The following is a 12,904-nucleotide window of genomic DNA, read 5'->3' on the forward strand; positions in this document are numbered from 1 at the left end:
GCCTGGATGTCCTCATGGCCGGTGTTTGATAAGTGTTCTTTGTTGATGTTTGATTAATGCACCCCTCTTTCTGGGGGCCAGGGGAAGTGAATGCCTGTGATGACAAAAGGCAGGGGGCCGTATATCAGCCCGCCTGATATAAAGCTATGGATTTATTGCCTTTAACTTGGCAAGTTGAGACGCATCTGTCCTTTGCACGTACAGCGAGACTGTCAATAGGAGAGCTTCATCTGCGGCATATCCGAGGTGACATCTTCGGTTCAGAGGTCGCAGGCAACCTTAGGAAACCAAAGTCTAAAGTATCTGAACACTTTATCACCTTGACTTTTTCTAAGTGCTGCAGAGGTCTGGTTTTTGTCTCCTCTTGCACTGTTTTATAGCCAAATTAACTAAACTTAAAATTCACCGAAGGAAGGAAAGGCTTTTTAATGGTAGCATCAAAACACAATAGGACCATTTATGGCACGGCAGAGGAATAGTATAGCCACAGGAGCACGTGTAAGTGCGGTGTGTGCAAAGCATGATCAGAAAGAAAAAGGTCACGTTCTCTCAGTTTACTCAGCAGCTGATATAAAAATCACCAAGTCAGCGTAAGGTGTAAAGGGGCCGGCCAATTAAATATACCGAAGTCCACTGTGTCAGTTATGACACCTACACATCAAAATAACTATTCCTTATGTATCCCATAAGGCACGCCACATTTTTTAATTATGAGAGCACGACAGGATGGCGAGGAGAGAAGGTAGAAAAGTAAAAAAATCTAGTCTGCTTTAAAGATTTGGAAGACGGTTTGATGCACTATCATTACCTTTTAGTTATTTGTCCTGGAATGTTTGGGCCATATACATTTTCCCCTCGTCCGACACACTAACATGATTTGCCAGCCACTTCCCCCACTCCCCCCGCAGCAGAAACACAGAGACATGGGTTTAAAAGCTGGTGGGGAAAGGGGGAAAAGAATGCTTTTTAAAAGAAATGGGGCTGGGGGGAGGAGGAATGTCAGTGCTCTTATCCTTCTTACTGTTTAAATTTAACAGTTCAACAGATGCATTACCTCTCAGCTCATCAAGTGGTTTAGCAATTTCCGTGAGTTTTACTACATTCAGATGGAGAAGTATGCGCGGCAAGCCATCAACGACGGGGTCACGAGCACTGAGGAGCTGTCTATAACCAGAGACTGTGAGCTGTACAGGGCCCTGAACATGCACTACAATAAAGCAAATGATTTTGAGGTAGGCACCGATCTTTGTTTCTCTGTGTGTGTGTGAGTCGGTCCGTGGACCAGGCTGCCTTTAAAATAATGTACCTTTTTGTCATGGCCGTGACCGGTGAAATCTGGGCATTTCACATCCCTGAATGATGCTAATTAATCTTTTTAGCCCTGGTAGTTGGAGACTTAAGCCTCACTAAGACTTGACAAGAGATAAAAGTTTTCACTTTTTTTGATAAGTTTCTTAGTTTTGACTTTTTGAAGTTTCCTTTAGGAGGGACTGTGGTGGAAGAAGTCACCTCGCGGCTCTTCTAAAGCTCCGTAATTGCGTGATCGAACACTTGCAGTTACCTTCCTCTGCTTTCCTTCACTTGATTTATAGAACTGAAATGCATTTGCTTTGTCAGGCTGCAGGATAAAATGACTACTCGAAGTAAATGCTCTCTGTTTTCTGCTGTAACGGGTTTGTGGCTTTGATTAAGATTCCTGTTTACAGGCCAGCCTGGTAGCTCAGCAGACTATTGTTATCATTAACGTGCTGACCCTCGGCGATACCACGGGAGAGTGTTTCTCCCTGCTGAGGCTGGCAGTTTGCATTGTTCAGGTAGTCAGATGTAATGATGCATTTGAACAGGGCATGCATGAGGGGGAGGCTCGAGTAATCCCATCTCTTGGTGAAGTGGAGTGGGAAAGTGATGGTGGTACTAATTATTATATTTCTTTTGTTGCCTACACCTTTCACTTGGGGTCAAGTTGCGTAATGTGCCCCCTCTCACAGCAAAAGTGACATTTGTCCACCAGAAGAGGGTGGTTTCCTGCCTAAAATCCTTCTGGGGGCGGTTTTAGCAGAGCTTTTTTTTTGCAGCACGTATGAGTATTAAAGTAAAGTAAAAGGTCTCTAAGCAAAGATGTTCTCGGCTCCTTCCCCCTTTTCTGGGCACGCAGAGTTTTCTCGAGAGTGGTTGCATGGAAGGGGCAGGTGAAGAACGGGGAAGGGGATGTTCCTGGTGGGGTTTGCCATTTGTTGTGGCTGGTGACAGCACCCAGACTTGACGTTTGGTGTGCCGTGGCACCCCCAGGCCCTCCCGAGGGCTGTGGCCCCGTTAGGCACCCACACACGCACCAGGCAGGAGACTCCCACCCCTGGGAGGTAGGTCTGCCTGTAGGCCAAGGCAGAATAGCAAAATACAGGAAAAGAAAAGGAAATGCATAAAGAGATAAGTGCGACCAACTTTATTTTTCTGTCAAAATGTGCTTAAATTCCCTCCAGCTTCTTTTTTTTTGTTTTTAACACAACTTTTTTCTGTTTGCAGAGTGGAGGTTGAAATGTTCTTTGCTTTCCAAAGTTCTTGGGTCCTTGATGATTTCAGGCATTTCATTTCAAAGCGTTAGTTGCAATGTTAATGTAAATGCATTACCTCAGTGAGGACATGTGGGGAGGTTATTGGTGTTTTCAGGTAGATAAGAAAATATAAATCTCATACGTTTAGCACCGCTAGTGATCGCAGTCTCCTCGTCTCAGCAAGGTGTCTAGTAGCTAGTAGGAAAGGAGCCCCTTGATATTCATGGAGGGAAAGGGATGTTTTAAGTGGCGATGATTTGCAGATATTTCACAGAGTCTTTCTTGTGTTACCTATGATAATGAGAATTTCTAGAGGTTTAAATCTTGATTTTGCATTGAAGATCCAGCAGTTCTGAGATCGTTAAAGTGTTTCTAATGTAGCCACTGTAACTTTTCCCGATAAATGCCTGGCCCCTCCCCCACAAACTGCAAAGCAAAAATGACAAGTACTGTAATGTTGAAATTGGATCCAAAGGGATTTAGCAAACTGAGCATTTGCCATATTTAGCGTCATCAAAGTTCCTTCCTCTCATACTTCAGTGATGCTTTGCTGATCTTCTGATTAGTCTGATATGCTGTTTCTCTTAAATCACCTTTATCTATCTCTTCTTGGGTAAAATGTGTGCATAGACTTTAATACTCCTAAATTGACTATGAGGAAAAAATGATAAAGCTAAAATGTGCATTGGGTCTGTATCAGGCAGTGCCATTGATTTGCTCAGGAATCTGTGATACTGTGTTCCTTTCCCTGCACATTGGAACTGACAGCTTGTAGCGAAGTCAAATAAGATGTTTAACAAACCACATGTCCTATTGTTTTTAGCTTTGCCATTGTACCCTTGTGGCTGTGAGCCAGAGACAGATACAATGCCTCCTCCAGCACGATGCAACTTTGCCTGTGTTTTGTGTGCACACGTGTGTGTGTGGCTGGTTCCACATTTCTCTCTCTAGCTGGAGGAACATGTGCTGAGCTGCACAGAGCAATTTGAAACCGAGTTTTGAAAGGGGGGGAAAAACCCCACAATTTTTTTGGAGAAAGGTGAAGATGCTTCTCTCCTCTGGGGCAGCTCTTCCAAGGAGGAAGAAGGTGGGTTGTCCTGGTGAATGAAGGAGGCAAATGTCAGTGTCCCAGCACAAATGCCAAAGTTGGTCAGAAAGAGAGGACAGCTTGCTTTGCCACTTGATATCTGTCTCATCTGTGGTGTTGCCATAGGCTTTTGGATGCCAGCTGCAATAATTAGTCAGGTATTGTTGCTATACATTAAAAAAAAAAATTAAAAATCCCAAATCATTTTGTAACTCACTCTAAAAATCCATCATAACACAGATCACCAGAGCTCCCAGTTGTGACTGTAGCAGGATGTCTTCCTTTCAAACAAGGGGGACACCATGGTGTGAGTTAAAATAAAAATATGGTTAAAGACCATATATAAGATTTCTTTTTTTCTGATTTGTGTACTTATAACAAGCAAAAGAAATTGGCCTGAGGACAATACCCGGAGTTTAGCCTTGCTTTGGTTCCCACTCCTCCTCCATCATCCTTGATCCCCTGGCATTTTTTTGTAGTTACCGTCGTTCTCTGTGTATTAACGTCTCTCTGCACGATGCCCGTTCCTTTTCCTTGTGGGCATTTTAACGACTCAGTCTCAGTTCTGAAGTCGCAGGGTCTCTCTGTGCTCGTGATTTGCTCCGTGCCCTCCTGCCTACTGCTTAACATGCGCCACGCTCCGCTGCAGAGCGAGCAAATGAGCACCAAAGCAAAAGCCCGTACGCGCCATCGTTCTGAGCTCAGCCTGCCTGCTGCTTCACGGGAACTTGCCCGATTTTTGCAGACGTAGTTACCGAGATCGATCACAATAGCGAAATGTCTGCCAAGCTGTGTTATTTGCACAAATACACTGTATGCAGTTTTGGTACAGTGGGGTTTGACGCGATGATTGCCTCTTTTCATAGCGCTAGCTACAGCACGTGTCGTCGTTTCGAAGGGAGAGAAAACCATTTTTAAGAAGTTTGCTCTGCTTTTGGCAGGAGAAAACTATACCAGTGGGAAAAACCTAATTAAGACCAGTTGTACTCAAGTCTTAGCAGAATGTCTAACTTAAGGCACTGTGAGTTTGTCACATAAAAAAAAATCAATGAGATTACGTAAAACAATTCAAATAACACCACCTATAAAATCTAAGTAATAACCCAGTCACGTAAGCAGCCTATGAACCCTTGAGAGAAGTGCTGGCTGCCAACATTTTCAGAAGTGATGATGGTTTTAGGCCAATTCCATTTTGGGATGCTCAACTGGAGATCTGTTAATGAGAGCCACTTTGTCAGGAGGTCCTCAACAGTCCATTCCCTGAAAATGAAGTGTGCCCAACACTGCATCCAAAAATTAAGCCATCCTCAATTATAAAAAATTCTGGCCACTCATGTGCTTATTTTAGGAACCTGTATTCTTCCCTAGTTTCATCCGCAGGATTCACCTTGAACCAAATTGGCGTTCATCAAAAGGAGAATTGAAGCCCTCGAACCTGATTCTTATTTAAACTAAGGCCACTTCCGAGTGGTTTTGCAGGCGCTGCAAAGTACGATTTATAACCACCCTAATACTCCTTTACGCGACTGGAGCAGTGCAAAGTGGCCTCAAGAGAAGAGAAAATCAGGTGCCTAACTTGCTAACTTCCATCTGGGAGATTGCTCTCTCCGTACAAACCGCTGTGCCGCAGCCGGCTCGGCACTTGTGGCAGTACCAGCCCTGGGCACAGCCGGATGGGACCGCTGTTTGTTGCAGTATTAAGCGCCTCTCATTTGTTTGGGGTTTTTTTTCCCCTCAGCTGTACACTTCCTTCTTCAAGGGCTTTATTGTTGTAGCGTTTCAACATTGTTCTCGGCATTCTTAAAGACAAAGTCGGAAGGGCTCTCTGGTGGTCTGCAGCAAGGAGAATAAAGCTGCTCTGGCAATTCGAGAACAGTAAACGTAACTGTCCCGATTCCTCTAAAGAAAGCATGAAACATAAGTGTCTAGATTGAACTTCTTTTTCACTTAAAAATCTTGGTTTCAGGAAATTTAATTGATGCCCTCAGGCCTTTTTTTTTTTTTTTTTTTTTAATTTTGAAGGTAATCTCTTGTGAAACAGCAGAGCTTTCCTTGCAACTGCACGGGAAATGAATCCGGTTTGTAAACCAAGTAACAAAATCTGTAGATTGCAGTGGAGGGTTCGTGCGTTGCACGTATCAATTAATGCTTATTAATCAGTTTTTGCAGTTAGTCGAACTGCAGATTGTAGTTGGAAGCTATTAGGGAGAGAATTGCGAGAGGAATACTGTTGCAGGACTACACTCGGTTTTTCTGTTTGTGTCCTTTGGATTCAAGGTGTTTGTATAATGAAGTTGGCACGTTGATATATGATCTATTTTTTAATGTCATTACAATTTTAGTTCCCTCTGCCTTTTTGTCATTGGGTTACATTTAAGCACAGCAAGATCAACTTTAAACTTCCTTACTCAACAGCTTTATTAGTTATAACGTACCGTGACCTTTCTCAACATTCTTAAAGAAAAAGATACAGTGTAATGTCACTTTACTTTGCTTATTGTTCTTTGTTGTGGTGAACAAAGCATTTTCTACAGTGGCTATAGCACATAATTATACAGCTTTCAATAGCGGTGTCTTGGCACATATCAAAGTTCAGAAGAGCCTTTAGAAAAAAAAAGATGTTTTGTGGCAGCCTAGGGAGGGTCTCATCTTTCCTTCAGAAAATAGTTCAAGGCTCTTCTGTCAAGCTTCCCTACTTAGAGCTTTTTCTCCTCCTGCTTCATAAAGTTTAAAGGGGATTCAGTGGAGTTCTATGATCTATTTCCTTTGAAAGATTGTTCCTTTGCACAGAGAAGTCCTTTGACTTCAAGAGTTCACAGATTCATGTCTTTAGGTATCATATGTCTGACCTTATCAGTTACTCTATTTAATGTAGGAGAAAAAGTCTCAACTCTTTGTGTTTGTCTGTTTTGCCTCTGTGAAATGATTTGGTGAAAAGACCATCCTTTTTAACACACCACTGAGAGGCCGTTTCTGACTGTAACCTACCCTGTGGCTCTTCTAAAAAAAAAAAAAAAAAAATTGTCCTTGTGTTTTGTGTATGGATGATTTCACAGTGAGAATAGAATTATACAAGGACAGACACACATAAAAAAATCTTTTGCTCTTTTTTCCTAAATGATCTATTGGCTATTTTGGTGGCTGCTACTCTGGTTCCCCAACAGGCACAACCATTTAACAAACACAGAGATAGCGGCTGGAGTGCTGGGCCAGCAGTAGGTTTTCCCTTGCTTCGACCTACCCCAAAGGCCTTCATAATTAATTGTCCTTCAGAGATGAGGAAAGTTCAGAGACAGTGTGTGTAGCGATGTCTATTGTCTGACATTCAGTTCTCCTTCCCTCAGCTCTTTTTCTTCCTTCCACAAAGGGTTATCAATAGGAGCAGGGAGCAAGCTCTCTTCTAACAGCTGCTGGTGGTGGCTGTAGCTTTCTGGGGAAGGTATCATTGTGTTCAGCCATCTATGGATTAAATGGCTGGAAAAGTTCTAACGACGCTTTCAAACGGGCGTGTTTATTTCATCTAGATTACACAGACCTATTTAGCTAATTAAAAACTTTCTCAGAACCCCCTCTCTGCTATTCAGGGGAAGAAAAAAAATTAAAACGCTGCTGTAATTATGAAGAATGGCTGCAGTGAAATTTTGGTAAATAAATGAAAAATTCGATCTGTCAGCTTTGATCGAAACACACCCCAATCAGCACAGGCTTGTTCGCTGAGTTGTTCTGTCGTTTTGGTTTGTATTTTTTTTTTCTTAGAGGGAAGAAAGGTGCATGGTAGAAAAAGCATAAAAGAAAACATTGATACAAGCCGTAACAGAAACAAACACTCGCCCAGTTTAAAAAACTGCCACTAGTTCATACTGTCTCTGCTCATAACATCAAAGTGCAAAGAAGCTGGAGTTTGCTAAACGGATTATTAATATTGTTGTGCCTTCTGCGATTAATTGAGAATCCTCTGTGGTGTAATTATTAAACTTCGTATACAACAGAAGAAAATTATATACATGCTTTCTTGTTTTCCCCGATGATATGCTAAACAAAGATATGGTGTGGTTATATTAGATAGGCAAGAAGTGTAGTTAAATTAGGCCTGTTTATTAACAATCCTTATGTTACTGCCCCAATTAATTGGGCGAAGCCAAAAAGGACAAATACAATCATTCTTCCACTGAACAGTTTAACTAGCAAATTAGGGAGGTTTTAATTTTTTTTCATCGTAAAAAAACCAAAATAAAACCAAAAAAACCCTCCACTTCGGACCTTCACCTGCATTCTTCATAAATACATCACTTTGCAATGAAAGGGAATAATCATATAAAACATTTTCTGGGCTCCATCTCACTTCCTTACTGTTACAAAGGACCACCAACAATCCAGATCAATTATTGTACTGATTAAGTTATTGTGCCTGGCATTTCAAACCAGCTTTTCTGTATTTAAGAAGAAATTGCATACAAAGTAGATGCAGCTAATAGAGTAATGCAAAAAAAAGATCATAAAAAATTAAAGTTATTCTTATGAATCTTTCATTAGAAGCAATGAAAAGGGACACTGGTGAAGCCAAGTGCTTTGTTCTTCTGAGCTCCTCTTGTAGGGCCAGATCCTGAGAACAATTACGTACTTGAGCGTTCCTTCTGCGAGAGTCCTGCTGGCGCCTCCAGCGTCTCTCCGGCTCTTTCACGGTTTGCCCACGTCGGCCTGTGCGTTACCACCAGTGTTGTTCTGCTTTACCAAACAGATGTTCCCTTTAAAAATTGACAAAAGCCCTGTAAAAAAATCTACCACCAAATCACACAGCTGTACGGACGCGAACACTCTCTTTTATGCAGGAGGAGCTGTTGTGAAATGATTTAAGGCTACTCTGAGCTTTTCAGATTACTCCCCACCGCAAATAACATCTTAAGTACTAAATTGCCCTAAGCGGTGTTTTATTACTGATCAATAAAATAGTAATCTTGTCTTTTAATGTGGAAAAATATTTTAGTGGGATTTTTCCTGGTATAGTTCAAGAATAGCAATAAACCAGAAAGCACAACCCCTGAAAAAAAGCAAAACCCGTCCTCGTTTGTTTCTAATTTTGCTTTGGGGGAATCCTAGGACTGTTCCAGCTGAATGGTGCAGGGTCGCTGTGCCTGCGCGCGTGTGGTGGTGTGCTGTGGTTTGTTTGGAGTTTGTGGTTTTTTTCTTTTTCTTTTACAATTATTTACCAGAACTCGTCCTTATTGCCCCATCCTCTTCTCCAACAAAACAGCTCCCTTCCAAAAAAAAAAAAAAAAAAAAGAAACCAACAAAACCAAACCAACCCAAAACTTGGCAAACTCTTCCGACTCCTACTGCCATTTCATTTTGCATTCAACAAGGGGTAGTGGGAATTAAAACGTCAACTGGAGACCGAGAAAAGCACCAATTTATAATGCGTTAGCCTTGCACAATTCAAGATTTCTTTTGCTAGCTGCACACATTATACCCAACATCTCGCCCCTCTCTTGTGGCAGTTGTGAGGAATGGCCATTCCTTCCCGTGTGTGTACTACAGGCCTCTAAAGACTCTTATTTATTCTCTCCCATGTCACCTTGTGTACAGTCTGGTCTGTGACACTGATGGTGATTATGTCATTATTTTGCTCTGGGGGCTTTGGCACATCTGCAGAGCTGATGCACATCTTCTTTGTTACGCTGGCATACGTCCCATATCGCAAATGCTTCATTAGCCTTACTGCCTGCCTCCTTGCCAGACAAGAATACCCAAATCCAAGCTTCTTTTTGCTCTGGTCTTTTGTGTCTGTGATGAGCCTTTATTCATCTTCCTAGTTCTTCCCTGTTTTCTATTTTTCTATGTAAAACTGATTTCCAGATGTCCGTCGTTCTCCAAAAATCCATCGTAGATGAGGAGTGAGAAGCAAGGTGAATTTTAACCCATGTTATCCCTCGCTCGCGTAATGTCTTATCCCTTTTTCATTCATCCTGCCTATAGAAAGATTTTGCCAGGCTAGGCAGTTCAATTTTAAAACTTGCTGGTTTTCTTTAAAAAATAAAAAAGGGAAAGAAAAGAAATTAGTTATTTCTCGTGTCATTTAATAAATCCTAGTTGTGGTAATGAGTAACACGCAAGTTGCACGTTTCTTCCAAACTTTCTTAATTTCTTTTAGACAATATAAGTAAATTTCTCACTCAGAACTTTTGGAGAAGCAGCTCCAGTGAAGGAGGAGGGTGTTCATGAGGCCTGATCAGCTGAAATTTCTTATCTCCTATTTTAATGTGTCACATTAAAAGGACATAGAACATTTTGTACTGTGAAAATTGAAGAAAATGTTTGATCTTCTAAACTTCATCTAAGCTGTTCTATATAAATGTTGTACCAGAGAGATGTGAAATAGTGGGTTAGCTTACTAGTTGTGAAAGATTTTTCCCTCCGCATCCCACTCACCCCATGTTTTTTCTCCGTGACACTGAACTAACTTCTGGGCTGGATTCTCAGTTTCTAGTGTAAATCAGCTCCAGCAATCATTGCAGCTAATTAATCTGTGCCAGCTGAAGAGCTATCTTTTGTTGTGTTCCTCTACAGTCAAGTGTGTGAATATATGTTAAATGTTAATTGGAAAAAAGTTTCATTTATTTTAAAACTAAAAATTAAATGCAGACCTGGATTTGGAGCAGCAGAGCCATCAAGTTTATGGATGTGGGGTGGAGGGGTGCATTGTTTTTATTTAAGGCACTCTTGCCAAAAGAGGAGGTCCCAGCCGACACCGTCTCCCAGTGCGTGGTCAGGGCTGTGTGACTGACTTTAACAGAAGTCTTACAGATGGGATTGCCCATCTTATAGGACTTTGAATAGGTCACCTTCACACAGAACACCGTTTGCTTGATATCTTCAACGTGTTTTAAAATGGACGAGAGTCAGGCGCTCGTAATGTGAATTAGCAAACTGTCTTAACTTTCAGAAGCTGTGGGAGAGGTTTAGCAGCACCATGCCCCACGCTGGTTTCTGACCCGGCTTTTTGGGGGTTCTGCCCTGTCCCAAAGCGGATACCCCTGGGCTGAGAGCGCAGTTTGCTTGTGGAGAGGCCTTCCAACATTGTCGTGGAGTGCAACGGGGACGCTGCTTTCAAAGATCCTTAAATCTGCAAAGGTGAAATACTGAGGCTGTGAGAAAGTAACAGCAGAATATTGCAGGGGCCCGTGAGGACTGTGTGTCCTTCAGCTGCATGAGAGCGAGATAACCTGGGAGGTGAAGTAGCCACAGTCCAGCATCCTATCGAAGTGACAATAATAACAACGCAAAAAGTGAAGTTAAAAAATACTGTTTGGTTGAAGAGAGAGGGAGGGAGTCTTCAGGATAATGGGTCACTTTCTGTAGTTACACAGAGCCCGTCACCTGCAGACCTAGAGAACTGCTGGATTTCATAGTGCAGGGAGAGAGCCCGGCATCTTCCCGACCTGCGAGTGTGGGTGGGCGAGAGAGAGGGAGGGACAGCCAGATAATCAGCGCACTGGAGATGATTTCTCCCTGTAGATCTGGAAGGGGCAAGGTTCATCTTTCTTATCTGCAGAGGGGGAAGGTACGCAGCCGGGCTCTGCCTCGTTTTGTGTGCCACCGGAGGGACTCGTGAACTGCTCTCTGCGGGGGGTTGGTTTCAAGGCTCTAGTGGAAATGTGCCGTCAGAAGAAGCCGTGTCCAGGTGGTGGTCCAGAGCGCTCAAAGATGTGCCCTTGAACTTGTTTCTGCAGTTAACAGGGAGGCTTTGTAGAGAGCAGCAGACCAGGGTGGCATGATCCCTGTTGCTAAGCAGAAAGGCTGCTGCATTGATTGGGACTTAGGGGAGAACGGCGGCGTAAACACACAAATGCATTTAAACCAGTCGTCTACAACTTCAGAAAGTTTTTAGAGGAGAGAGGGGAAATCAACGTTGCGAGTAAAAGCCCTTTAACTGCTGAGTATCAGTGTTCAGGGGGAAGCCGAAGTGGCTTATCTCATGCAATTGCGGAGAGGGCTGGCTCCATCAGACGAGGCCCAGCCTCGAGGTTATCTAATCCAGCACTGGCTGGAGTCGCACCATTTCCTTCCGCAAGGGATAAAGAGCAGGCAAACGAGAGGCAGCCCAGTCCATTAGGATGTAAGACTTCATCTTCTGAACTCACAGGCTTGCAAGCTTCAGCCGTCCCCGGCAAGTCCTGCCCTGGAGCTTGTGACGGGGTGTTCGTAGCCCAGTCTGGCCAGCCGCATGGCTCAGGGTGGAATAGATGGAGCAGTTTGTTCCATCATGATGGGCTTCAGATGCCCATAAAAGTGTGGTGACATTGGGAGGCGGTTTGTCAGAGTTAATCGGGGGGAGCCTGGGCTGGTGGAGCCAGCCTCATTTGCAACTCCCCCCACCCATAACCCTGCACAATTTCCTTCCCCTACGCCTACCCTCTGCTATGGGAAAGAGGAAAGGAGGTGCCCTGCTGCCAGAGGGCATGCTTACCACCTTCATGACACCCCCAAAAGGACCCTGCTGACTCCATGTTTCCCTGCCAGACTGATTAAACACCACCTGCTTCCCATCTCTCCCCCCCCACCCCAACACATGCAAAACGAGGAGGGAGAGGGCACAGTTGGAGCTTTTCAGGGCCAGGCACAGAAGACAAAGGTGACTGCAATGCAGAGAGATGGGAAGAGTGTACAAGAGCAAGCAACAGCAATTACGGATGTTTAGTAACTGTTACGACATTTTTATATATGTAAGATGTATTCCTGACCTATAAGCCTTTAATTATCACTTCTGCTGCTTGTTAATGGTTCATCTATGGGGCCAAATTCTGCTGAACATAGAAAAATCCCTGCACATTACAAGTTCTTGAACCTGTTTTCCTCTATATCCATGGTCTAACCAGCAGTTTCTGCCTGCCCAGCTCTTTTACGCATGGAAATACCATGAAAGCAGATGGGCTTACTGCTGGTGAGAGGCATACCTGCTCATCACAGCCCAGGTCCTTCTGAGTAACACATCGCATTCCCATCTGGCTGATGCGTCCAGGAGAGTGTGCAATAACCTCTCTGCTGTTCCCAGAGAAGAGCCAGAATTGGGTGGTCATCCCTGTACTCACTTTTCTGGACAGGTTTTTTGTGGGCGCCTGGATGTGGTACCTGCCAGAATTTGGCAGCACGGTACGTAACATGCCGCGTGGCACTGTAGGCAGCCTCTTAGAGCAGATTGCATTTCACCGCAATGAGACTAAGTTAAAGTTAGACTTTCCTTGTGAGTGTTAGTTTTATTTCTCCTTCA

At 43.4% G+C, this 12,904-nt stretch overlaps 1 protein-coding gene across 5 annotated transcripts in view; it reads left to right on the top strand.

The window, feature by feature from the left end:
* PROX1 (prospero homeobox 1) overlaps positions 1-12,904 on the top strand; it is a 49,540-nt gene that overhangs the window by 20,427 nt on the left and 16,209 nt on the right. For all 5 annotated transcript variants that reach the window (XM_065631802.1, XM_065631806.1, XM_065631803.1 and 2 more), the window contains one exon: positions 1,038-1,232. In XM_065631802.1, the coding sequence (XP_065487874.1) occupies positions 1,038-1,232 (195 nt within the window). The remainder of the gene's footprint in view (positions 1-1,037; positions 1,233-12,904) is intronic.

This window comes from Caloenas nicobarica, chromosome 3 (genome assembly GCF_036013445.1).
Source record: "Caloenas nicobarica isolate bCalNic1 chromosome 3, bCalNic1.hap1, whole genome shotgun sequence".
Lineage (NCBI taxonomy): Eukaryota > Metazoa > Chordata > Aves > Columbiformes > Columbidae > Caloenas > Caloenas nicobarica.